Genomic DNA, 24,512 nt, shown 5'->3' with positions numbered 1-24,512 from the left:
TGAGTTTGTCCCCGGTAACTTCACCTTTAATATTCCAAACGATTGAGTCAAGCCCCATCTGAGAATATTCTCACTACCTCCATCATCATCCCAGGGTCACTGTAAGTAGTCTTCAAGATGCATATTAACATTCAGAGGACTAGTCCTGCTTCATAGTCAATTGCAGTCAGAATTTCTACATCTCAGAAGACTAGAGACTGCATATCTCCCACCAGAAGTTGGTAACCTACTAATAAGCCGCGGTGCTACCACAGCTAAATGCAGGTGGAACAAGGACCACTGCTAATGAATAAAAAGTAAACATTTTACCATCAGCTGACATGGACAGTGAAGAAATTCCATAATTAAGAAGCTCTCTTGGGCTGGGTGCAGTGGCTCACACCTGTAATCCCAGCACTTTGGGATGCTGAGGTGGGAGGATCACTTGGGTTCAGGAGTTCAAGACCAGCCTGGGCAAAATAGTGAGATCCTCTGTCTACAAACAATAAACAAAAGTAGCCAGGTGTGGTGGTATGCGTCTGTAGTCCTAGCTACTCGGGAGGCTGAGGTGGGAAGAACGCTTAAGTCCAGGAGGTGGAGGTTGCAGTGAGCTGAGATCATGACACTGCACTCCAGCCTGGGTGACAGGGCGAGACCCTGTGTCAAAAAATAAAAAATTAAAAAAATTAAAAAGCTATTTTGCCTGTCAAAGGACAAGGAAGCAATTTTATTCATTTTTAATTTTAATTTAATTTTATTTTTGAGACGAAGTCTTACTCTGTTGCCCAGGCTGGAGGGCAGTGGCACGATCTCAACTCACTGCAACCTCTGCTTCCCGGGTTCAAGCGATTCTCCCACGTCAGCCTCCTGAGTAGCTGGGATTACAGGTGCCCACTATCACACCCAGCTAACTTTTGTATTTTTAGTACAGACAGGGTTTCACCAGGTTGGCCAGGCTGGTCTCAAACTCCTGACCTCAAGTGATCCACCAGCCTTGGCCTCCAAAGTGCTGGGATTACAGGCGTGAGCCACCGTGCCTGGACAAACCTTATGATATTTTATTAGGTTCTTGACAGGTACTTTTCCCAACATAATCATGCATTAGCATTAAGTGGATTGATTCTCCCCTTCCATATGCTGGAGGTTAAGCCTAGTTTCTGTCTTAAAGTACTACCTGCTAACTGAATTATTTTGCCCTATAGGAAAGGTTTAGAGTGCTCTAAAATAATCGTCTTTGGGGCCAAGCGTGGTGGCTCACACCTATAATCTTGGCACTTTGAGAGGCTGAGGTAGGCAAACTGCTTGAGCTCAGGAGTTCGAGACCAGGCTGGCCAACACGGCAAACCCTGTCTCTACAGAAAATACAAATTAGCCCAGCCTGGTGGCCCTCACCTGTGGTCCTAGTTACTCAGCAGGCTGAGGTGGGAAGATCACTTGAGCCCATGGAGGTTGAAGCTGCAGTGAGTTATGGTCATGCCACTGCAGTACAGCTTGAGCAAGAGAGCAAGACGCTGTCTCAAAAAAAAAAGTCATCTTCTTTGGAACAAGTAATTTTGGTATTTTTAGATAATAATCATAGAAAGCTTTTGAGGTGGGAAAAAAAGGTAAAAAAAATCACCTTGCATTAGTCCAGGTCAGTTTTATTCTTATTTATTTATAGGGACAGTGTTTTGCTATGTTGTCCAGGCTGATCTCGAACTCCTGGGCTCAAGCGATCCACCTGCCTTGGCCTCCCAAAGCGTTGGGATTATAGGCGTGAGCCACTGTGCCTGGCCTAGGCCAATTTTAGATGCAGAGCCTATGATCTGCCTGATAGAAAGTTATTCAATACAATAAATAACACCAATACCAGTAAATTTGTTATTCTTTCAAGTATATTAAAATTAACCTAATTAGGTTTCCTTCATCCTAGAGGTAAATGAAGTCATCAAGACATCAATAAAGGGTTTTTTTTTTTTTTTTTTTTTTTTTTTTGAGACAGAGTCTTACTCTGTCGCCCAGACTGGAATGCAGTGAGGCAATATTGGCTCACTACCTCTGCCTCCTGGGTTCAAGCGATTTTTGTGCCTCAGCCTCTCGAGTAGCTGGGATTACAGGCATGTGCCATTACAGCTGGCTAATTTTTGTATTTCTAGCTGAGACAGGGTTAGTTGGCCAGGCTAGTCTTGAACTCTTGACCTCAAGTGATCTGCCTGCCTTGGCCTGGGCTTACAGGCGTGAGTCACTGCACCTACTTGTTTTTTCCTAAACAAATAGTACTGTTTCATGTCTCACTACCTTTGAACACATTGCTGTCTCCTGGAATGTCTTTCCTCTCTTCTTATCTATTTCCTGTTCAACGGACCTTCTCACGAAGTTTCTCCCTGATTCCCTGATTTGTGGTCCCTGGTTTGTGTTCACTTAGCACCTTGTATCATAATACTTATCACCCTGTACTGGAATAAACCAGACTACACATTCCTTATCAGCAACCATGTCTCATTCAGCTTTTTATCCTCCAAGATGCTCCAAGTAAGGCATCTGACGTGCAAGCAATGAGCGCTCAGGACATATTTGATTACTCACACTCCATGCTCTCGTTTTTCTCCCAAACATGTTTACACAAGTTCTTTTGATCAGGTTGCAACTAAAAGAAACTGATTTTAGTTTCTTTGAGCGAAACAGGCCTCTTCTAGTAAATTCACTGAACTGCCACTACTTTGGGCAAACCACTTCATTCAGTGGGTATTAAGGGTCCATCACATGCCAGGCACTGTTCTAAACCCAGAAGAATCCTATTTCAGAGTTTATAACCTAGGGGGGAAGATAGCAACAGACAATTCACCTCTTACAGGAAATGCGCAGTCTATTTCTGGGCAGTGTGAGGTGTATCAGAATATATATAGTATTCCGGAAATCAGGGAAGAAGTTGCAGCTGACATTGTCTGAATGAACATCAATTGCTAAAAAATGAGGGAAGAGGATGCAGGGAAGACAAGAGTAGGCGGTATTTGACCTGGATTTTGAAAGATGAGTAGGAAACTGATGTGCACTTTGGAGGCTGGTGAAGAAAACCAGAGCCAAACAGTAGTTGAAGTGGTAAAAACATTTTATTCAGGAACTAGTGCAACAGGAGGGAGACCTCAGAATAGATATAGAACTGAGTTCAATTCTCTTATTGCATTAGTTTCTTAATACCATTTTTTATCATTTTAACTACTGTCTGGCTCTGGCTTTCTTTAAGTGGGGGTAAAGAAACTTAGAGAAAAAGTAAATAATCTAAAGAAAGTTGAGTAGTCAAGGAAAACAAATTATTTGTATCCAGAGCCTAGAGTAATGTTGGGGAAGTGGCAAGAGATGCGGGACAGTAGGGCATTTTTTTAGTAATTCAAGTTACCAAAAGTGAAGTTATCTGGTGATATTTAGAAAATGAAATGTTTTTCTGTTTATTCCTAGGAGCTCAAATGGGAAAGATAAGTTTGAACAAGTGCCTGGAATGCTATGCCAACAAGTTTGGATTTTATACTGCAGCGCCAACTGGGAGTTCTCCGAGAGCTGTACGGTATTTTATAAAGGGACTGTAGTCTTTATAGGTGATAGGCTGGAGCGGCTCGTAGCAGTTCCTCTCCTGGCCTCAGTTTACTCACTGAAAACAAGAATCGGGTTGGATCACATGCCCTCTTAGGTCCCGTCTAACCTCGGGCTGCTTCCGATGTGCCTCTGCCTCTTTCCAATACCAGGACCTGTGCCTCATCTCCTCCTTCCTTCTTACCTTTGTCCTGCTGCCACTTTCCCTAGTCCCTGGCCTGCCTTAGGCGCTTTCAATCAGGAGGTGGGTGGCGGGGAGGGAGAGGAGCGTCTCCAGGTAAAACAAACTAGTCCCCGCTCAGCGGCCTTTCGTCCCAGGCAGCACCACCTGGGTGGTGCCTCGGGGCCAGTCGCGCCCCAGAGTGGGCAGGGGGCCAGGTTTCGGTCGCTTTTCCGTCCTAGGTCTCTAGGGGTGGGAGGCCGACCCTCCCCACAGCCAAGGCATCTCGGGGAACAGAGCAGCAGCCCGTGCCTCGCGCGTTCCTGGTTCCTCAGAGACAAAAGCCTGTGAGTCCCGGCAGCAGCCACCGGATTTCATCGGGACACTCCGGTGGCAGGGCCTCGGGGCGGGCCTCAGACGGCCAATCGGCTTCTAGAGAAGTCGGGTTCTAGGGCCCAAAGAGCAGGGTTTCGGCTGGGGTCGGCCGGTGCCGGCTGCACGGCTGGGTAGCGTCCCGGGCGCGCGCTGCACCGGGTCACGTGAGGCGGCCGGGGCCACGTGACCCGGCAGGCCCCGCGCCCTGGCGCTCCTCCCCTTCGCCGCCGGTGGGCACCGCCGCTCGCTCGCACTTCTGCGCCCATCGGGGCTTCGGAGATCCCTGCGGTCCCGCGGGACGGCGCGGCAGCAGCTGACCTCGCAGGTAGCGTGTGGACGCGGGGTTGAGCTCGCGGAGTCCTCTTCCCCTTCGGCGTTTCCCCTGCTTCCCTTCCCTGCAGGCCGGGCCGGGTGTGCCCCGTTACTCCTGCACCTCCCGCCTCCCTCGCTCTGGCTACCGGGCCGTCCTCGCGGGCGCTGCGTCCGCGGCGAGGGATGGGGTCCCCGGCCCGGCCCCGCCAGCACCTCAGCTAATGTGCCTTCCTGCGAGGAGAAAGGAAGGATGGGGAGAGGCGAGGGAAAGTTTTCCCTACTCCCCCTCTTTTTTGAGCTGCATGGATTCGATTTTGCTCGTAGCTGAAGTCTGACTGCTGTGGTTGCCGTTTTACTGAGAGGAGACCTCCCTTCTGACTCTCTGTATCCTCTGTCCTTTCCAAGATCTTAGCATCTCTTCTTCGCCCCCTAAGAGTAGTGCTGTCACAAACTGTATTCTTTATCGTTTCCCTTTCCGACACAGAATCCACAAAGGTAGGGATTCTGTTAGTGAGGATCTTTATCCAGGCGTGCGGTGAGCGAAGTAAATGACGTTTCCCTTGTCCTGCCTCTGGTAAAGTACCTACCTGCTCGTTTTATTTTAAGATGACTTATCGAGCACGCTGTGTTCTGCTCTCATAAGTGGCCTTTTGTTTTTATTTATTTGCGTGTAAGACACTTACAAGCCATCTGCGGAACTCTCTGCAGCTGGGGATTACAATTTTGTAAAGCAGTCTTGTAATAATGCTTTTAGAAAACCAGATTCATGATTTTCTTTGCCTTTGCCCTATTCTTTTTTTGGGAGGATTAAAGCCCTTAGAGGACAAAAACTGAGTTTCTGAAACTGGTGTGTATTGTGGGCTAATAACATTAAAACGTCCAAGTGTATAATGCCGAAGGAATGGAAAAATGATTGAACCCTGAGGGCAGTTTATAGGTGGTTTAAACTTTATTCATTTCAAATGAGCACTGGGTGAATTTCACCCCTTTAAACTGCTTTCAGGGTTTAGGATGTAACTGTGTATTTGGATTCTATTAATACAGCAGTTCATCTGTGGGATGGACTTTAATCCATTTAATCCATTGTGTGAATACCAGTCTATTTATTAATACTCTAGACGGGTCCTTTTTCTTCTACCTGCTAGCCTGTTTCTCTTGAAGAGGAAGCATATTCATCTTTAAAGATACTTTTTGCAAGTGATTTTTTAAAGTGTGTGATCCACAGGATAAAGTTCTGTGAACTTCTGAAAACAAGTAGCCATAAAAACCCAAAGCTGTCAAGCTTGTAGCTTTTAAAAAATTCTTTGAAAATTTTAAAATTAAAGAGCGCTCATATGCTGCAGCAAGAACTTGGCTCCACCTAATATACGGGAGCTGGGAAGTCTGAAACAGTATCCTCCTATTTCCTGGGAGTCATTGCGGGGTAGATGAAACTGAAGGAAAGTGAAAGACCTTTATTGTGATGATGATATTCCTTCTGTGTGTACTACGTTAAACAGTAAGTCATGCATAGGAAAGGAGGCTGGGGCCTCACAGAGTCTAGAATCTAGGCAGGGCATTCGGACACATTTCAAAATTATTCTCTGGTTTTACAAAAAAGTTAAAAATGTTACATATTGGCCAGACGCAGTGGTTTACACCTGTAATCCCAGCACTTTGGGAGATTGAGGCCACAGATTATATGAGGCCAGGAGTTTGAGACCAGCTTGGCCAACATGGTAAACCCCGTCTCTACTGAAAATACAAAATTTAGCCGGGTGTGGTGGTGCACATCTGTAGTCCCAGCTACTCAGGAGGCTGAGGCATGAGAATTACTTGAACCGGGGAGGCGGAGGGTGCAGTGAACCGAGATCGTGCCATTGCACTCCAGCCTGGGCAACAGAGTGAGACTCCATCTCAAAAAAACAAAACAAAACAAAAAAAGGTACATGTTGTGTACGTGCTGAAGAATACACAAAAGGGGTATGATGGGTGTTGTCTGAATTTAGCCAGAATAGACTTAGTAGAGGAGATCAGTTAATGAAATAATTATATAAATCAACTATGTGTTAGATCAGATTAAAAAAAAAAAACACCCACAAAAAAGCACACCTCTTTCCTGGGGTAGAAAAACTCACGGGAGACCAGATGGGTACCTTTAAAGACCTATGGTCTCCAGCTTTCTCTGGGCTTGGTCTTACCATCCTGCTAGGTTTCTCTGCTCAGTGCTCTTTCCCATCCTCCCTGGTGACTGCTTCAGACTTCTCCACCATTTTCCCCCCAGTTGCTCCACTCCACTTTTTTTTTTTTTTTGAGACAGGGTCTCACTATGTCGCCCAGGCTGGAGTACAGTGCCGTGTGATCATAGCTCACTGCAGCCTCAACCTCCCAGGCTCGAGTGATCCTTCCCACTCCCAAGTAGCTGGGAGCACAGGTGCGCACCACCACATTCAACTAATTTTTTAATTTTTTGTAGAGACAGGGTCTCACTATGTTGCCCAGGCTGGTCTTTTGAACACCTAGCCTCAAGTAGTCTTCCCGCCTTGGCCTCCCAAAATATTGGGATTACAGGCATGAGCAACCACACCCAGCCTCCACTCCATTTTTTATTGCTACCTCCCCTCTTACTCTTAGCAAGAAGCCTAACTCTTCATAAGGAAAAATAGGTAACCTCAGAAGAGAATGGTCCTCAAATGCCAATCAAAACCACGAGATACCACCTCCCATCCACTAGGATGGGCACAATACAAAAGATAGGCAGTAAATATTGGAGAAAGCAGCACTGTTGTACATTGCTGGTGGGCATGTAAAATGGAGACTCAGCGGAGAGAGAGAATGAGAATGAGAGAACAAGTATGCCTCCAGCATCTGGATTCCTAACCTTTAAATGGCTTTCATTCACATTCACCCTTTCCAAAGGAAGACTTGCTCCTTTCTACAGTTTCTCTTGCACTTATTTATTTATTTATTTATTTAGAGACAGAGTTTTGCTTTTGTTGCCCAGGCTGGAGTGCAATCTTGGCTCAATGTGACCTCTGTCTCCTGGGTTCACGTGATTCTCCTGCCTCAGGCTCCCGAGTAGCTGCGATTACAGGTGCCTACCACCATGCCCAGCTAATTTTTTTATTTTTAGTAGAGATGGGGTTTCACCATGTTGGCCAGGCTGGTCTCGAACTCCTGACATCAGATGATCCACCTGCCTCAGCCTCCCAAAGTGCTGGGATTACAGGCATGAGCTGCCGCGCCCAGCGCTTCTGTTGCACTTCTGCTTCAGATCCCATTCCCTGCTACTTTCTCAAGACCCTCATTGAGTTGTTGTGTCCTCTCCTTTTTGATCTTTTTACTGGCTCCTTCCCATTAGCTCAAACATGTTCAAGCCTCCAACAATGTTTACATTAAAAAGGTTAACAGAAAACGTCCCGCAACTCCATCACATTCTGTGATTACCATCCGATTTCTCGTTTTTCCTTCAGAGTGAAATTTCTTGAACAAGTTGTTTATACTCATGGTTTCCTTTCCTTCACCTTTCACATACACCTCAACCTGCTGACACCTGGCTTCTTCCACAACCTCCGTGAAACTGTTCTTATTAAGGTCACTGGTAATTCTCCTTGTTAAATTCAATGGAAGTTTCTCAACCCTTCCCTCATTTAGCATCTCAGCAGCGTTTGACAGTAGCATGCCTCTTGCCTGTGATGCTCAAGTCCCCAGGCCTCTGTAACACTCTGCTCTCCTGCTTTTCCTCCTGGTCTACCTCTTCCTTCACAGTCCCTTCTAGGGGGTACTCCCTGTCCCTTTCCTGTTGGAGTTTCTTAGAGTTCTGCTCAAGATACTCTGCTCTTCTTATTCTACTTGCTTTTTTCCTGGGTGATTTCATGCCAGATTTCCAAATCTCCAATTCAGACCTTTCTTGAGCTTCAGATTTCTAAATCCATCTGTTGGGACTTGTCCACTTTAATATCCCACAGGTACCTGGAACAAAAGGTCCATAGTAGGACTCATCACCCCTGAGGCCTGCTGTGCTCTCTGCTGTAGTGAGTGGCAGCACAGTTCTCTCTCACTCAAGCTCAGTGTCTGCCTGTGATCTTTGGCTCTGCCTTTCTGCTTATCCAGTGCTCCTTGTCCCATTAAGCCAGTCGCAGAATCTTCTTGATTTTCCTTCTTGTCCAGTTTTCTCCATTTTCCTGATGTGGGCTTCCATCCCTTCTTTTCTGGCTTACCATAGCCATCCTGGACTCCCTCTAAGCACTCCTTTGTCGTCTCATATCTCTATGGTCAGCCAAAGTAATCTTTCATAGACTTACATCTGTTTATGCCACTTCCCTGCTTAAGACCCTTCAGGGATTACCTGGTGCTCTTAGGATAAAGCCTGAGCTGTGTGCTGCAGCCATGCTGACTTTCTTTCAGTTCCTCCACCAGAGCCTTACCTGGCATGTGTGCTCACTGGTGCAGGCGCCTCTTCTCTTCAGGTAGCTGAAGCGCACTTCCCAATTCTGTTGCCTCTACAGCGTCTGACCCTCCCCATCAGAGACCAGCCACACTGTTGTGAGCATCTGTTTATGTGTCTAGATCCTCCCACCCGATGTAATTTCTGTTGATGTTGGCTCTGTGTCCTGTTCACCTAAGAACATTGAATTAATAGTGTATGGTTCTGCCAGTCCATTGCTGGAATTTCAGTTTAGCTTTAGGTCACTGCAGGGTACAGTTGATACTTTTCATACAAGTGGAGACTAATAGATGAAATCACTTTTGGGATACCCACATGAGAAAGATCCATGAAACCATAAATAGATTTGAATTTGACCCCCCAATTCCAGCCTTGAATTCATTTGGAAAATAAAATGAAGTATTATGTTTTATCCATTTCTTTTTTCTTTTTCAGACAGGATCTCGCTCTCTTGCCCAGACTGGAATACAGTGGTGTGAACACGGCTCACTGTAGCCTCATCCTCCTGGACTCAGGTGATCCTTCCACCTCAGCCTCTTGAGTAGCTGGGACTACAGGCACACACCATTACAACTGGCTAATCTTTTTATTTTTGAGGAGATGGAGTCTCGCCATTTTGCCCAGGCTAGTCTTGAACTCCTGGGTTCAAGTGATCCTCCTGCCTTTGCCTCCCAAAATGCTGGGATTACAGGTGTAAGCCACTTCACCCAGCCATCTATCCATTTCTTTAAACTTTGACCCATCATTGCTTTTTTTGTTCTGTTTTGTGACACCTATTTGTTTGGTGTGACAAAGAACAAAGCTATAGAAAAAACATTTCTAATTGTCGATATTTCTTTTCTGGTTTCCTTTTGAAAACAGCAGTATCCTATAAAAGCAATACTTTTATAAGGACTCAGTCAGATTCGCAACCCTAGATATGTTATTTTTTTCACTGCTCATGCTATATTGCCACTTGGTTCGTTTGCTTTTTCAGCACATGGCTCAGGTTAGACGTGAGATGAGATGAAATGAATGAGGTGAAAGCAGCCCCTTGGATGATGGGGCTAAAGAAATGCTTACAGAGGCCGTTGCAAATTGTGCTTCGAGTCAAATAACTTATTAGTGGTTGGGAAATGACAGTTGTAGGGACTTACATTTTCCTCTTAAATTAGTGATGAATTTGAACAAAACAGATGAAACAAAGGGTAGTCATAATCAGGTAGAGAATTCTAAAACACTAGTCCTACTGTTCCCTAAATGAAGGTGGGGGTGTTATCTTCACTCACCTGTACAGGTGGCTTCAGCTTGAAGGATGACAATCTATTTTGGAGAAGGTACATTCTCAGACTCCTTAGTCAAGCATTCAGGGCATTCTTCCTTTCCCTTTCTTTTTTTTTTTTTTTCTGTTTGAGACGGAGTCTTGCTCTGTCGCCCGGGCTGGTGTGCAGTGGCGTGATCTTGGCTCACTGCAAACTCCACCTCCCGGGCTCACACCATTCTCCTGCCTCAGCCTCTGGAGTAGCTGGGACTACAGGTGCCCACCACCACGCCCGGCTAATTTTGTTGTAATTTTAGTAGAGACCGTGTTTCACCATTGTTAGCTAGGATGGTCTTGATCTCCTGACCTCGTAATCCACCCTGCTCAGCCTCCCAAAGTGCTGGGATTACAGACGTGAGCCACCGTGCCCAGCCTCCCTTTCATTCTTGTAGTACTGTGTGTTTGCAGAAGAGAGAAGTGGATGACAGCTGTTCTGGCAGCTGGGGCAGTAACAGTATTAGTGTCTCAGCACATCTTCGAAACTTCGCCTGTGATTTGCGGCGCCTGTACCATAGAGTGGGTGAAATGGTTTTAAGGTTTTAAGCCCATCAGAATTATATGGAAGAAATTGGTAAGAGTAACATTTGGCTGTTTGTACCTTGAGAGGGTTTTTGAATTGCTTTTGCTGTAGCATAGATGGAAGACATAAGTTGTAATGTTGTATACCAAAAAGTTTACCCCAAACCCTAGAGCTCTCTTATTTATTTTTCTTTTTTTTTTTTTTTTTTTTTTGAGACGGAGTCTCGCTCTGCTGCCCAGGCTGGAGTGCAGTGGCCGGATCTCAGCTCACTGCAAGCTCCGCCTCCCGGGTTCACGCCATTCTCCTGTCTCAGCCTCCCGAGTAGTTGGGACTACAGGCGCCCGCCACCGCGCCCGGCTAGTTTTTTGTATTTTTAGTAGAGACGGGGTTTCACCGTGTTAGCCAGGATGGTCTCGATCTCCTGACCTCGTGATCCGCCCGTCTCGGCCTCCCAAAGTGCTGGGATTACAGGCTTGAGCCACCGCGCCCGGCCTCTTATTTATTTTTCTAGAAACAAATTTCTAGAAAAAACATCTCTATCTTATGTTTCTCTAGAATTAAATGGATTCAGAAATAAAGATGGTCATACCCTTCAATCTTTTGTGCTCAAATGGGAACGTTTATTGGTAAAAAAGGAAGAAGACTGTGAAGAGCACCTGTTCTTCTAGGAAACTGGATGATCTTCACTGAAGAAAGGCTCACATTTTCTCCTCTGCTGGAATATGGAGAATTTGGTTTCTAGGATTTTGTGTAATTGTTTTCTGTTATGTACAATTTTTATATAGTCGTCACTAGTTTGCATGTAATTATTTACCATTTGACACATTAACATGTATCTCATGGACCATATACTTGCATAGTACCTTCATTTGCTTAATTATTCCAGTTGTATTTGCATTCTAGTTTTCCACTTACTTAGGATCTGACTTTCCATTAGGCCTTCAGTTCCTCAGAGGCAGAGACCATGATTGTATTGTTCTTTATGACGTCCCTGGCATTCTTGGTATCTGGGGTCATTGCAGAAGAAGAATTAATGTATGACTTTAATCAGCTCTCTGTATCCATGGATTCCACATCTGTGGATTCAGCCAACCTCAAATTCCAAATGTTAAAAATTGCATTTGTACTGAACATGTAGAGTATTTTTTTCTTGTCATTATTCCCCAAGCAGTACAGCATAACAACTATTTACCAAGCATTTACATTGTATTAGGTATTATAAGTAATCTGGAGATAATTTAAAGTATATGGGAGGATGTGTGTAGGTTATATGTAAATACTATGCCATTTTCTATCAGGGACTTGAGCATCTGTGGACTTTGGTGTCTGCAGGAGGTCCTGGAACCAGTCCCCCACGGATACTGAGGGACAACTGGATTTTGTTCACAGTAGCATACAGTAGTATTTTTTTCCGAGGCCTCTTAGATTTTATCAATAGCTCATTAACTATAAATTTTTTCCGTAAGACAGCTTAGCAACTTAAACTGATAAGTAAAATCATCACCTACTGAGTTTACAAAAATAGAGAAACCTCTATTAGGAACTTTCAGTGTATGTGTAAATGCTTTAATTCAAAGTTTTTTGCAATTAAAAATACCATTTTGCATATTAGAAATTGCTGTTTTGAGTAGTTTAAAGCTTCCTGTAGCTTGTATGCTGAAGAATGTTTAGGCTACTTAAAATGATTGTTCCAACATTCAGAGCCCTTCCAGTTTCCTCTGGCTATCAGCTTCCATAATAAAGAATGACACAAACTCATGTCATGCTTCTAAAATGACACCAGAAGCGTCAGAATCTTGGTGCTAGCCAATGCTGAAGGATTGCTTACTCTTTTCCCACTGTTTTCCTTAGAAAGCTCTAAGGTCAATAGAGGCCAGATCTAAAGGTAAAATACCCCATTGGTGGCATTTAAAAGCCAGTACATACAGCAATTTAAACTAGCCCAAACAAATACATTCTTGTATTTGTGTCAGATACGTTCTGGTTAGTTGACGTCTGTGTGGAAGCCATGTGCTTACAGATCAACCCTAAATTTCCAGTATTGTTTAATATTGAGACCATTATTTCATCAAAACCAGTTTTCCTGTACTATTTCACTCCATTTCCTGTTGTTTTTAAAAACTCTATAGGCGTGTTCCAAATATATTTTTGCTAGATCAGCAAAAAAAACTAAAATAAAATTAACCTTTCCTTAATATTTGTTCCTTGGGGAAAGTAAAATAAATGTGCTCTTAGAGGAATTAAAAGATTAGTTGCTACATTACTCCTTCAGCCTTTCAGTTCTAAATGTAGATTTCTAAAATTGGAAGGCCTGTGTTTGTCCTGACTGAATTTACTTTCAGAGTATAAAATAAAATAACCTTTTCTTCCTCATGCCACAAGTTCTCTGACGGACAGTGCCAATAGCTAGGATAAGCCATCCCAGGGAATGGGATATTGATCTGTAGGACTAATGGACATAGGATAAGTGCAATGGGGGATACAGGATGTATTTTCAAGTGCCAGAGAAAATACAAAGATCCAAGTGGATTGGCATGTTATCTTTAAGGACGTCACACTCTTTCTACCTCTCTGGCATTTTTGCATTCCTCTTTTTCTTTCCTTGTACCCTTGTTTTCTCTCTATACAGTAAAAAAAAAAAAGACATTGATTCACCTAATAACAACATATAGAGAGTAGTAATTCAGGCTGAAACACATTAATACTGTTTTTCAGAAAGTATTTCCTAAATAAAATATGGAAGGCTTGCAGAAAAAATTACTATCTTAGTGAGGTACTTCAGAAGTAACTAAAGATGACTGACATTCTAATTACAGCTCATCATTTTTATAATTACCAATCAAGCCCTGGAAGGATCTGTCATCTTAGCAATTTGTTTGGTCTGGTTTAACTTGCTCTATGCACTGGAAAGTTCTAAGAAGGCTATATGTCTTTTATAAATGCTCCGTTGAGAATTTCCCTAATCTGAACTTGTATTCTCAAGACATGATTAAAACAGTATAATTTTACTTTTCCAAAAGCATTTTTTAGAACTGAAACCTTTCTGTATTTAGTTTTAGAAATGTATCTTTGAGTTTATTAATGCAGACTTGATAAAAGCCCACAGGATGATTGATTTTTAAAAATTGAGGTAAAAGATATATAGTGTAAAATTTACCATTTTAAGAATTTTTAAGTATACATTTTAGTGACATTAGGTACATTCACATTGTTGTATAGCCATCACAGCCATCCGTCTGTAGACTACCTAAAAAATAATTTCAACTTTTTTTTTTTTGAGATGGAGTCTTGCTCTGTTGCCCATGTGTGATGGCATGATCTCGGCTCACTGCAAGCTCCGCCTCCCGGGTTCACACCATTTTTCTGCCTCAGCCTCCTGAGGAGCTGGGACTACAGGCACCCACCACCACACTTGGCTAATTTTTTTGTATTTTTAGTAGAGACGGGGTTTCACCGTGTTTGCCAGGATGGTCTTGATCTCCTGACCTTGTGATCCACCCGTCTCGGCCTCCCAAAGTGCTGGGATTACAGGCATGAGCCACCATGCCTGACCCAATTTCAACTTTTATTTTAGATTCAGGGAGCACATATGCAGTTTTGTTACATGGGTATAGCGTGTGATGCTGAGCTTTGGAGTACGAATGATTCCATGACCCAGGTAGTGAGCATAGTATCCAATAGGTAGTTTTTTAGCCTGTGTACCCCTCCCTCCCTGCCCCTGTAGTAGTCTCCAGTGTCTATTGTTCCCATCTTTATATCCATGTATACCCCATATTTAATTCCCAGTTCTAAATGACAACATGTGGTATTTGGTTTTCTGTTCCTGTGTTAATTCACTTAGGATAATGGCCTCTCGCTGCATTCATGATTTTGTTCTTTTTTATGGCCGTGTAGTATTCCATGGTGTATATGTACCACATTTTCTTTTTCCAATCCACAGTTGATGGGCACCTAGGTTGATTCCATATCTTTGCTATTGTGAATAGTGCTGTGATAAACATACAAGTGCATGTGGTTTTTTTTTTTTTTTTTTTGGTAGAACAATTTATTTTCCTTTGGATACATACCCAGTCTTGGGATTCCTGGGTTGAATGGTAGTTCTGTTTTAAGTTCTTTGGGAAATCTCCAAACTGCTTTCCACAGTGGCTGAACTAATTTACATTCCCACCAACAGTGTATGGTGTTCCCTCCGTTGTACAGCCTCGCCAGCGTCTTTTGTTTTTGACTTTTTAATAATGGCCATTCTGACTGGTTTAAGATAGTATCTCATTGTGGTTTTGATTTGGATTTCTCTGATGATTAGTGATGTTGAATATTTTTTTCGTATGTTTGTTGCCTAGAACTTTTGCATCATCCCAAAGTGAAACTTTGTACCCATTAAACAGTAACTCTCCATTCCTACCTCCCTCCAGCTCCTGGCACCCACAATTCTACTTTGTCTCCTTGAATTGGACTGTTCTAGGTACCTCATGTAAGTGGAATCATACAATATTTGTCTAGCTTATTAGCATAGTGTCTTCAGGGTTCATCCCTGTTGTTGTATGTATCAGAATTTCCTCATAAAGGTGAATAATATTCTGTCATATGTGTAGACCACATTTTGTTTATCCATTCATCTGTTCATGGATATTTGGATTATTTTCACATTTTGGCTATTGTCAATAATGCTGCTTTGACCGTTGGTATACAACTATCTGTTCAAGTCTCTGCTTTCAGTTCTTTAGGGTATATACTAGAAATGGAGTTTCTAGATAATATAATTCTAATGTTTACTTTTTCTTGAGGAATCACCATCCGATTTTCTATAGCAGCTGTATCATCTTACATTTCTACTGTCTACATTTAATTTTATATTAATAATTCATTTTTCCAGATTTTGCCTGAAACATTCTGCCCCTCTAGGTTATGAATCTAAAGCAAGAATACATCTTAAAACTTCTAACAGCCTAGGGGTAAAACATAATTCAAATAATTGAACTTTTATTTTCATTTGAAGTATTTGTTCATTTTATTGGTCACACAGTGTTTGTTATAGAAATTTGGGACTGGCTGAGCGTGGTGGCTCACGCCTCTAATCCCAGCATTTTGGGAGGCTGAGGTGGGTGGATCACCTGAGGTCAGGAGTTTGAGACCAGTCTGGCAAACGTGGTGAAACCCCATCTCTACTAAAAATACAAAAATTAACAGGGTGTTGTGGTGCACACTTGTAATCCCAGCTACTTGGGAGGCTGAGGCACAAGAATTGCTTGAACTGGGGAGGTGGAGGTTGCAGTGAGCCAAGATGGCGCCAGTGTACTCCAGACTGGGCAACAGACAAGACTCTGTCCCATCCCCCCCCACAAAAAAAAAAAAGACATTTGAGACTATATTTAAAAATACAAAGAAGGCCAGATGCGGTGGCTCACACCTGTAATCCCAGCACTTTGGGAGGCCGAGGTGGGTGGATCACTTAAGGTCGGGAGTTTGAGACCAGCCTGGCCAACATGGTGAAATCCCCTCTCTACTAAAAATACAAAAATTAGCCAGAAATGGTGGCGTACACCTGTAATCCTAGCTACTCGGGAGGCTGAGGCACAAGAATTGCTTGAACTGATGAGGCAGAGGTTAGAGTGAGCCAAGATGGTGCCAGTGTACTCCAGACTGGACAACAGAGCGAGACTGTCTCAAAAAAAAAAAAAAAAAAGAAAGAAATTGGCTACTACATTTTAAAAATACAAAGAAGGCCAGGTGTGGTGGCTCACACCTGTAATCCCAGCACTTTGGGAGGCCGAGGTGGGTGGATCACTTGAGGTCAGGAGTTTGAGGCCAGCCTGGCTAACATGGTGAAACCCTGTCTCTACTAAAAAAATACAAAATTAGCTGGGCGTGATGGTGGGCACCTGTAATCCCAGCTACTTGAGGCAGGCAGGAGAATTGCTTGAACCCAGGAGGTGGAGGTTGCAGTGAGCCGAGATCGCGCCACTGCACTGCAGCTTGGGCAACAAGAGCGAAACTCCATCTAAAAAAAAAAAAAAAAGATTAGGAAGTGTATTGTATCTAATTTGTAAGGGGGAAGTGAGGTAGGAGACTGATAGGACTTGTTTTTTGGTCACAATCCAAAAAATAGAATACAAACACAAAGAAAGAAAATGGTGCCACCTGTAATCTCTCCATTGAGATATATTTTGGTGTATACATTTCTGTATATATCATACTTTAGAAAAATTGTAATCATACAGTACATACTGTTTTTTAACATAGCTAAGCTAACTAAGTCTTCCAGGGTACATTTATTTTTGTGGTTTTGTTTTGAATTTGGGATGTGCACATAGTTTAGCTGTATAACGTGTTTGGGTGGCAGCTTCTGTTGGGATGTTTCCTTGGGGGTGCTTATAATTTGGACAAAGCATAGCACCATGGGAAGGAAGAGAGTTGGGCTACCTTGCTCAGGGTACTTACCAAGGTACATGACTGTCAGGGAAGGCCTGGGCTGAATAGGCCAGTTGAAGGTTCTTCCCATTAGCAGTACCTCCTTCATACAGGAATAGAACACAAATAGAATCACTTCGTATCTTCCTATTTGAAGCATCTAAATTATTGTGCAACCCTCTGGAGTGATTGTTGTTGTTGTTGTTATTATTATTATTATTATTATTTTGAGACAAGAGTCTCACTCTATCGCCCGGGCTAGAGTGCAGTTGCACAGTCTTGGCTCACTGCAACCTCTGCCTCCCGGGCTCAGATGATCCTCCCACCTCAGCCTCCCGAGTAGCTGAGATTACAGGCATGCACCACCACACCCGGGGTCATTTTTGTATTTTTAGTAGAGAGAGGGTTTTGCCATGTTGGCCAGTCTAGTCTCAAACTCCTGACCTCAACTGATCTGCCTGCCTCAGCCTCCCAAAAGTGCTGGGATTACAGGTGTGAGCCACCATGCCCAGCCTGGAATGATTATTTAAATGAAATTTAGTTGAACTACATTTATATTCCTTTGAAATAAAATTCCATCGTTAGAACAAGTCTGTTAATACTTTTCTTTCATGTTTAGGCAAATTTAGTAGATGTCATGATATCAGAGCTGTCCTAACTAATGTTGCTGTTCCTTGCAATGGATCCTGCATTTTTTTTTTTTTTTCTGGGACGGAGTCTCACTCTGTCGCCCAGGCTGAAGTGCAGTGGCATGATCTCGGCTCACTGCAACCTCCGCCTCCCAGGTTCAAACGATCCTTCCACCTCAGCCTCCCAAGTAGCTGGGACAACAGGTGCATGCCACTACTCCTGGATAATTTCTGTATTTTTTTGTAGAAGCAGGGTTTCACCATGTCCTCTAGGCTGGTCTCAAACTTCTAGACTCGAGTGATCTGCCTGCCTCTGCCTCCCAAAGAGCTGGAATTACAAGTGTGAGTCACTGCGCCCAGCAGATCCTGTATTTTTGAGTCATTGTTAACTGCACAGTTCTTAAGTCTGATATAGATTTTATCACAGATGAAATACTCGTTAATTTTTAATGATTGTACCAGTTTTAGTTTACTGGATTGATAGTGTATACACACTAATTCTTCTTAAGGTTGATATAATTATGATCCTTAATGTGGTTTTCTTAATAGTAGCAAAAGGTGCCACTGCCCCCAGGAAAATGGAATAATTAAAGACCTCACCACAATAGTCAAATTATAATGAGGATGGTGGTAATTTTGAGTAAATTAGAAAGTTTGGGTGGTGTTTACAGTTATACTCCGCTGCCTTAGGAGGGAAATGCCACCTGCCCAAGTTAAGGACCCTGTTCTGTTGTTCTGCATGGCACATAGCCCCACAGAACCTCTCAGGGAACCTTGTCTGAATTCCGAGGATGCCTGTTCATGTCCTCAGCTGCCCAGGTTGAGCATGGTTTAACGAAGACACACTTTGTGCCTTAGCAGTCTCTAGCCCAAGGATGCACCTTGTATGTTGTGAGCTCCGAGGACAGAGGTCACGTGTGTTCTCTAGGCCTGCCTCTCAATGGTTGATGCAAAAGTGCAGGAATAGATGACATTCATAAGGCTTAACCAGGCAAATCTAGGCAGAAGCATCTTGGGGAATGCTTTTTATTGGGAGAGTGGTTACTTCTTTTTTTTTGAGATGGAGTTTTGCTCTTGTCGCCCAGGCTGGAGTGCAATGGCGCAATCTCAGCTCACTCCAACCTCCACCTCCGAGGTTCAAGTGATTCTCCTGCCTCAGCCTCTTGAGTAGCTGGGATTACAGGCATTTGCCACCATGCTTGGTTAATTTTGTATTCTTAGTGGAGACAGGGTTTCTCCATGTTGGTCAGGCTGATCTCGTACTTCCGACCTCAGGTGATCCACCCGCCTTGGCCTCCCAAAGTGCTGGGATTACAGGCGTGAGCTACCACGCCCCACCTGGATACTTTTTATATTGGAAACAGTTTAAAGACAGATGCTGCTGTACATTTAGGAGGCAAGATAAAGTCAGAAAGAAGTGATGCTGAGGAAGTTCAGCCATTGAAGGGCCAGGACTGATACTCTCCATAAGAAAAATTAAAGGGGTCTGCTGTGTGACCTTGGCAAGTCCTTTCACCTTTGAGCCACAGTCCTCATCTGTCAGGAATGGTTTACAGTCTCCTCCTTACAAGAGTATTATGAATATTAAATGAAATAATGTATGGAAACTACTTAATTAACAGTGTCTATGACAAGGCAGGTTCAGAATAGTTGTTCGTTTCTTCTTTTCTGCCCTTAGCTTTGATTGTCTTGCTGGGGATAATTACTTGCTTCGCCAACATTACTGCCCTTGTTCTTATCTGCTCAAGAAATCCCCCAGCTTCTTCATTATGTCTTGAACCTAAAATCACAAATTTCTAGGTTTGGAGGAAACCCAGGCTCAAAACAGCAAATGGCTGTCATACTGACTGATTTTTTTTTTTTTTTTTTTGAGATGGAGTCTCACTCTGTTGTCCAGGCTGTAGTGCAGTGGCGCGATCTTGGCTCACTGCAAGGTCCGCCTCCCGGGTTCACGCCATTCTCCTGCCTCAGCCTCCTGAGGAACTGGGACTACAGGCACCCGCCACCACACCTGCTAATTTTTTGTATTTTTAGTAGAGATGGGGTTTCACTGTTAGCCAGGATGATCTCGATCTCCTGACCTCATGATCCACCTGCCTCAGCCTGCCAAAGTGCCAAAGTGCTGGGATTACAGGCGTGAGCCGCCGTGCCCGGCCCCATACTGACGGATTTTAAAAGCAAACCCGAGACACAGGCCTCAGCACTCTTGTTTCCACTCTACCGAGCCTGTTGGGGATGCCTTTTTCTTTTATGATGGGTGTGGGCCATGTAAGATACATGACCGGTTTTTTAAATTAACTCTTAAATGACAAGTCTTCAGAAAAATACCTTGTAAAATAAAGCTGCATATAATTTAGCCATGGATGAAGTCAGTGCGTATAATGCCCCATCATTATGAAGGTTAGCCTGATCTTGCAGTAGATTACCAAACCCTGAGGGCAGAGTTGCCCGTATTTGTTTAATGATTTTAGAATAATTGTGCTGCTGTCGGGAAGTTGTGTGGTTTTGAATGTCATACCTTTTGTGTTGTAATTTTAAAGGTGGTGAGTCATATTTTTGGCTAATTCTGTATCACGTAAAATTAAACATTTTGAAGACTAACTCGATACGGTTCATAATTCTAGGAAAATCTGCTTCTGGGTTTTCTTGAAATTTACTTACCTGCTTGTATGGCTTTATATGGCTTGACTTCTTATGACTCCTTTCTCCATCTGTTTTGTAAGAGGCACAAGAGGTCATTTGAGGGGCATCTTGTTTCTTTTTGTTTATTTTATTAATCTTTTTGATATAGGGTCTCCCTCTGTCACCCAGGCTAGAGTGCAGTGTTGCGATCTCAATTCAACTACAGCCTTGACTTCCTGGGCTCAAGCAATCCTCTCACCTCAGCCTCCTGAGTAACTGCGACTGCAGGCATGTGCCATCATGCCTGGCTAATAATTTTTCTTTTTCTTTTTTCTTTCTTTCTTTCTTTTCTTTTTTTGAGACAGGGTCTCTCTCACTCTGTTTTCCAGACTGGAGTACAGTGGCGCAATCTTGGCTCACTGCAACCTCTGCCTTCCGGGCTCAAGTGATTCTCCTGTCTTAGCCTCCCGAGTAGCTGGGACTACACGCAGGCGCCACTACTGCCAGGCTAATTTTTTTTTGTATTTTTAGTAAAGATGGGGTTTCATTCTGTTGGCCAGGCTGGTCATGAACTCTTGACCTCAAGTGATCTACCCACCTTGGCCTCCCAAAGTGCTGGGATTACAGGCGTGAGCTACTGCACCCGGCCCTTTTTTTGTGTGTTTTTTGTAGAAATGGGGTTTTGCCATGTTGCCCAGGCTGGTCTCAAACTCCTGGGCTCAAGCAATCCTTCCGGTTTTGGCTCCCAAAGTGCTAGGATTGCAGGTGCGAGCTACTGCGCCCAGCCTTTATTTTTAAACTTTTAAAAGCATTTAAGATCATCTTACCATGCAAAGAATACTTATAAATCAAGAATAAGAAAAAGAACAATGATTCAGTAGAAAAAAATAGGCACTTTGCACAAAAGAGTGACAGTGGGCTCTGAAGATGTGAGTGAGAGGTGAGGAGTGCAGACTCAGGCTTCAGGTTGCCTGGGTGCAGATCCCAATTCTGCCGCTTACAAGTTTGAGCGGATTCTTAAAATCTCTTTTTTCCTCCATTTCCTTATGGGTAAAGTGAGGATTAAATGAATGAATAAATATAAAATTACTTAAAATAGTGTTTGGCACATAGTGCCCAGTAAGTTAGTTGTTACTGTGGAAATTATTCTGATCATTATTTTTTATTTTCAAGACAGTCTTGCTCTGTCACCAGGCTGGAGTTCAGTGGTGCGATCTCAGCTCACTGCAACCTCTGCCTCCCGGGTTCAAGTGATTCTCCTGCCTCAGCCTCCTGAGTAGCTGGGACTACAGGTGCACACCACCATGCCCAGCTAATTTTTGTATTTTTAGTATAGATGGGGTTTCACCATGTTGGCCAAGCTGGTCTCAATCTCTTGACCTCATGATCTGCCTGCCTCGGCCTCCCAAAGTGCTGGGATTACAAAGTGCTGGGGTGTGAGCCACCCCGCCCAGCCCGATTATTTTTTTAAGTGCCATCCAACTCCACTCATCGCAGGGAAATGTCAGTTTAAACAAAACAGATACCAGATACCATGAGAGTATGCTGTGTGGGAAAGGTGTGTGTAAACAGGCGCCATCCTACATCCATGGTGATTTTATGTATGGCCACTACTTCATTAGAAGATTATTTGAAATATTAGTAGCTAGTAACAGTAAAATAGCTATTAAACTTTGACCTAGCAATTTTCATTTTTAGGAATTTATTTTAGAAATTTCTGTATAAAACAAGACATGTCAATACAATACTATGCAGGCAACAATTGCAGTATTGTTCTAGCAAAAGATGTATTGACTTAAATGTCTCTCAGTAGGAAACAAGGTAAATTGCTGAATCGATGTAATGGAATGCTATAGTACCATGGAAAAGAAATGCAGCAGGTCTATGTGTGCTAATATAGAATGATTTCCCTGATGCACCGTTAAATAGGGAAAAAACCTTCCATTTGTGCTTTTGTTTTTAAAGATACACATACACCATGCATACGTGTAGTGCTTCCATGAGTATACACTATCTCCAGAAGGAATTAGAGATCACTGGGAACAGTGGTGGCCTTTGAGGACAGGGTCAGGGAGGGATGGTAGGGAGACTTACTTTCTTATTCCCTTTTGTCCATTTGAAACAAAAGTGTTTTTTTCCCCATGTTCATGTATTACTCCCCTCTCAAATCTTTTACTTGTCCTCACCAATACCTCCCCCTCCGCCTGCACACACATTTGTCAAGACATTCAAATGTTATTCCAATAGTCTGGCTGTGCAGTGACAGTGAATAGCCTGATTTGACGATGTTTAATCCTCATTGAATTTGTGGTATGATACCTGGGGCTGAAGCTGATCCTTGTCATCCGAGTTGGTGCTGGTGGGAAGAGTATCTCTGGCACATGGGGACAAGGCTCTGGCTAAGCATGCTCCAGCCGCAGGCACCCTCTGTGTGTGCTGTTGAGGGTGCTGGAGCCAGAACTTGGTCTTCACCTGCCGCTTTGGCTGTTTTTAGAGGTCTAAGAAGAGGGTGAGTTGGAAGCACATGTGGAACAGATAAGCACTGACTAGGAAGTGGGCAAGACAAACAGCTAGTTCCCGCGTGTTATTCTCTTGTTGTAGGAAAGGTTTGAAGGTGGAGGAAGGATTGTACACGTGGCTGGGGGAAAGTGAGTGATCCATGTAACCAAAGGTAGTTCATTTATTCTAGAATCAGCTTTTGTTAGCATTTATTAACAGGTCTTTTTTTGAAAAGTTAGCTCAATGGCTGTTTAATTTTTTTCTGGAATCCTTTCTGTTCCAGCAGAGATGTCGGCTTATGTATAGGAATTGCTTGAAGCCAGAGTCATGGTGGATGTCGGAAAGTGGCCCATCTTCACTCTGCTGTCCCCTCAGGAGATCGCGTCTATTCGGAAGGCATGTGTCTTCGGCACCTCAGCCAGTGAAGCACTGTACGTTACTGACGATGATGAGGTAAGAGTCTCTTGAAACCTACTTTCATTTTAGGGCTTATTTGGGGATTGGTCTTCAAAGTGTGCAGTTCAAAGATGGAGAAAAGTCAGGGTATAAATAAAGAGATCCTGAAGTTCAGGAAGACTATGATTTTGACAGTTTCTCTTTTCTCAGTTTCTTTAGTACCCCTCTACTCCACAGCACTCTGAGTTTCATAATATAGACAAACATTCTGAAATGCAAGCAATGTCTGCAGAGGTTGAATTTTTCTTAACAACCGTATCAGTCTCTTTTCACCTCCTGAGCTCTCTAGTTGAAATGTCTTATTTTCAGAGGAGAGAAGGGAGCTTTTAACACAGCTTTCGGCCAAGAGACTCAGAAAAAAACTATCTGTTTTCTAGGTCTTTGTATTTGGACTGAACTATAGTAACTGTCTAGGAACTGGAGATAACCAGAGTACACTTGTACCTAAAAAGCTAGAAGGCTTATCTGGAAAGAAGATTAAAAGCCTCAGTTACGGCAGTGGACCACATGTTCTTCTCAGCACCGAAGGTAAGGAGGGAACCCATCTAACTTTTCAGTTTGTGAGAAATTGACCGGTTAATTCTATAGGACTATACCAGATAACTAATTTTGGATTGTTTACTTCTTAATTTCTGAGGAGAAGTACATAAAGCAGGTAAAAGTTAAACACTTCAGGCCAACTCTGGAACAGCTATAGGATGTCTTGCAAATTAGGCAAACTTCTGAGGTTTTCGACTACTTCCATAAAGCTGTGGAAGATTAGATATAGCAAATGAATGGTCCTTCCAGCCTAATTTTTGAGTGGATTTGTGGCTGCAAGGCAACTTTCAGGGTTCCTTTGGTTCTTTCTTTCTCTCTCTTTCTCTCTTTTCTTTTCTTTTCCATCCCTCCCTCCCTCCCTCCCTTCCTTCCTTCTTCTTTCTTTTCTTCTCTTTCTTCTTTTCTTTATTCTTTTTTTCTGAAGGAGTCTCTCTCTGTCTCCAGGCTGGAGTGCAGTGGCATGATCTCGGCCCATTGCAACCTCCACCTCCCGGGTTCAAGCGATTCTTCTGCCTCAGCCTCCCGAGTAGCTGAGACTACAGACGCATGCCACCATGCCCCAGCTAATTTTTGTACTTTTAGTAGAGACGGGGTTTCATCATATTGGCCAGGCTGGTCTCGAACTCCTGACCTCGTGATCCGCCCACCTTGGCTTCCCAAAGTGCTGGGATTACAGGCATGAGCCACTGCACCCAGCCGGTACATTTTTCTAAACACAG

General features: G+C 43.4%; 1 protein-coding gene across 5 annotated transcripts in view; it reads left to right on the top strand.

The window, feature by feature from the left end:
* Positions 1 to 4,266: 4,266 nt before the first annotated feature.
* The window catches only part of RCBTB1 (RCC1 and BTB domain containing protein 1), a 54,023-nt gene continuing 33,777 nt past the window's right edge, over positions 4,267 to 24,512 (top strand). Inside the window, exons 1-4 of one of the 5 annotated variants that reach the window (XM_003913881.4) lie at positions 4,267 to 4,406; positions 9,255 to 9,334; positions 23,084 to 23,250; positions 23,631 to 23,781. In XM_003913881.4, coding sequence (XP_003913930.1) covers positions 23,125 to 23,250; positions 23,631 to 23,781 — 277 coding nt within the window. In that variant the 5' untranslated portion in view covers positions 4,267 to 4,406; positions 9,255 to 9,334; positions 23,084 to 23,124. Of the gene's footprint in view, positions 4,407 to 9,254; positions 9,335 to 14,761; positions 15,111 to 23,080; positions 23,251 to 23,630; positions 23,782 to 24,512 lie in introns of those variants that run through there. The other 4 variants (XM_009191938.3, XM_009191937.3, XM_009191939.4 and 1 more) reach the window with 4 other exon arrangements.

The sequence above is a fragment of the Papio anubis genome, chromosome 15 (assembly GCF_008728515.1).
Source record: "Papio anubis isolate 15944 chromosome 15, Panubis1.0, whole genome shotgun sequence".
Taxonomy (NCBI): Eukaryota; Metazoa; Chordata; class Mammalia; order Primates; family Cercopithecidae; genus Papio; species Papio anubis.
The sequence above is the reverse complement of the archived record's forward strand: the minus strand, read 5'-3'. Positions and strand labels throughout refer to the sequence as shown.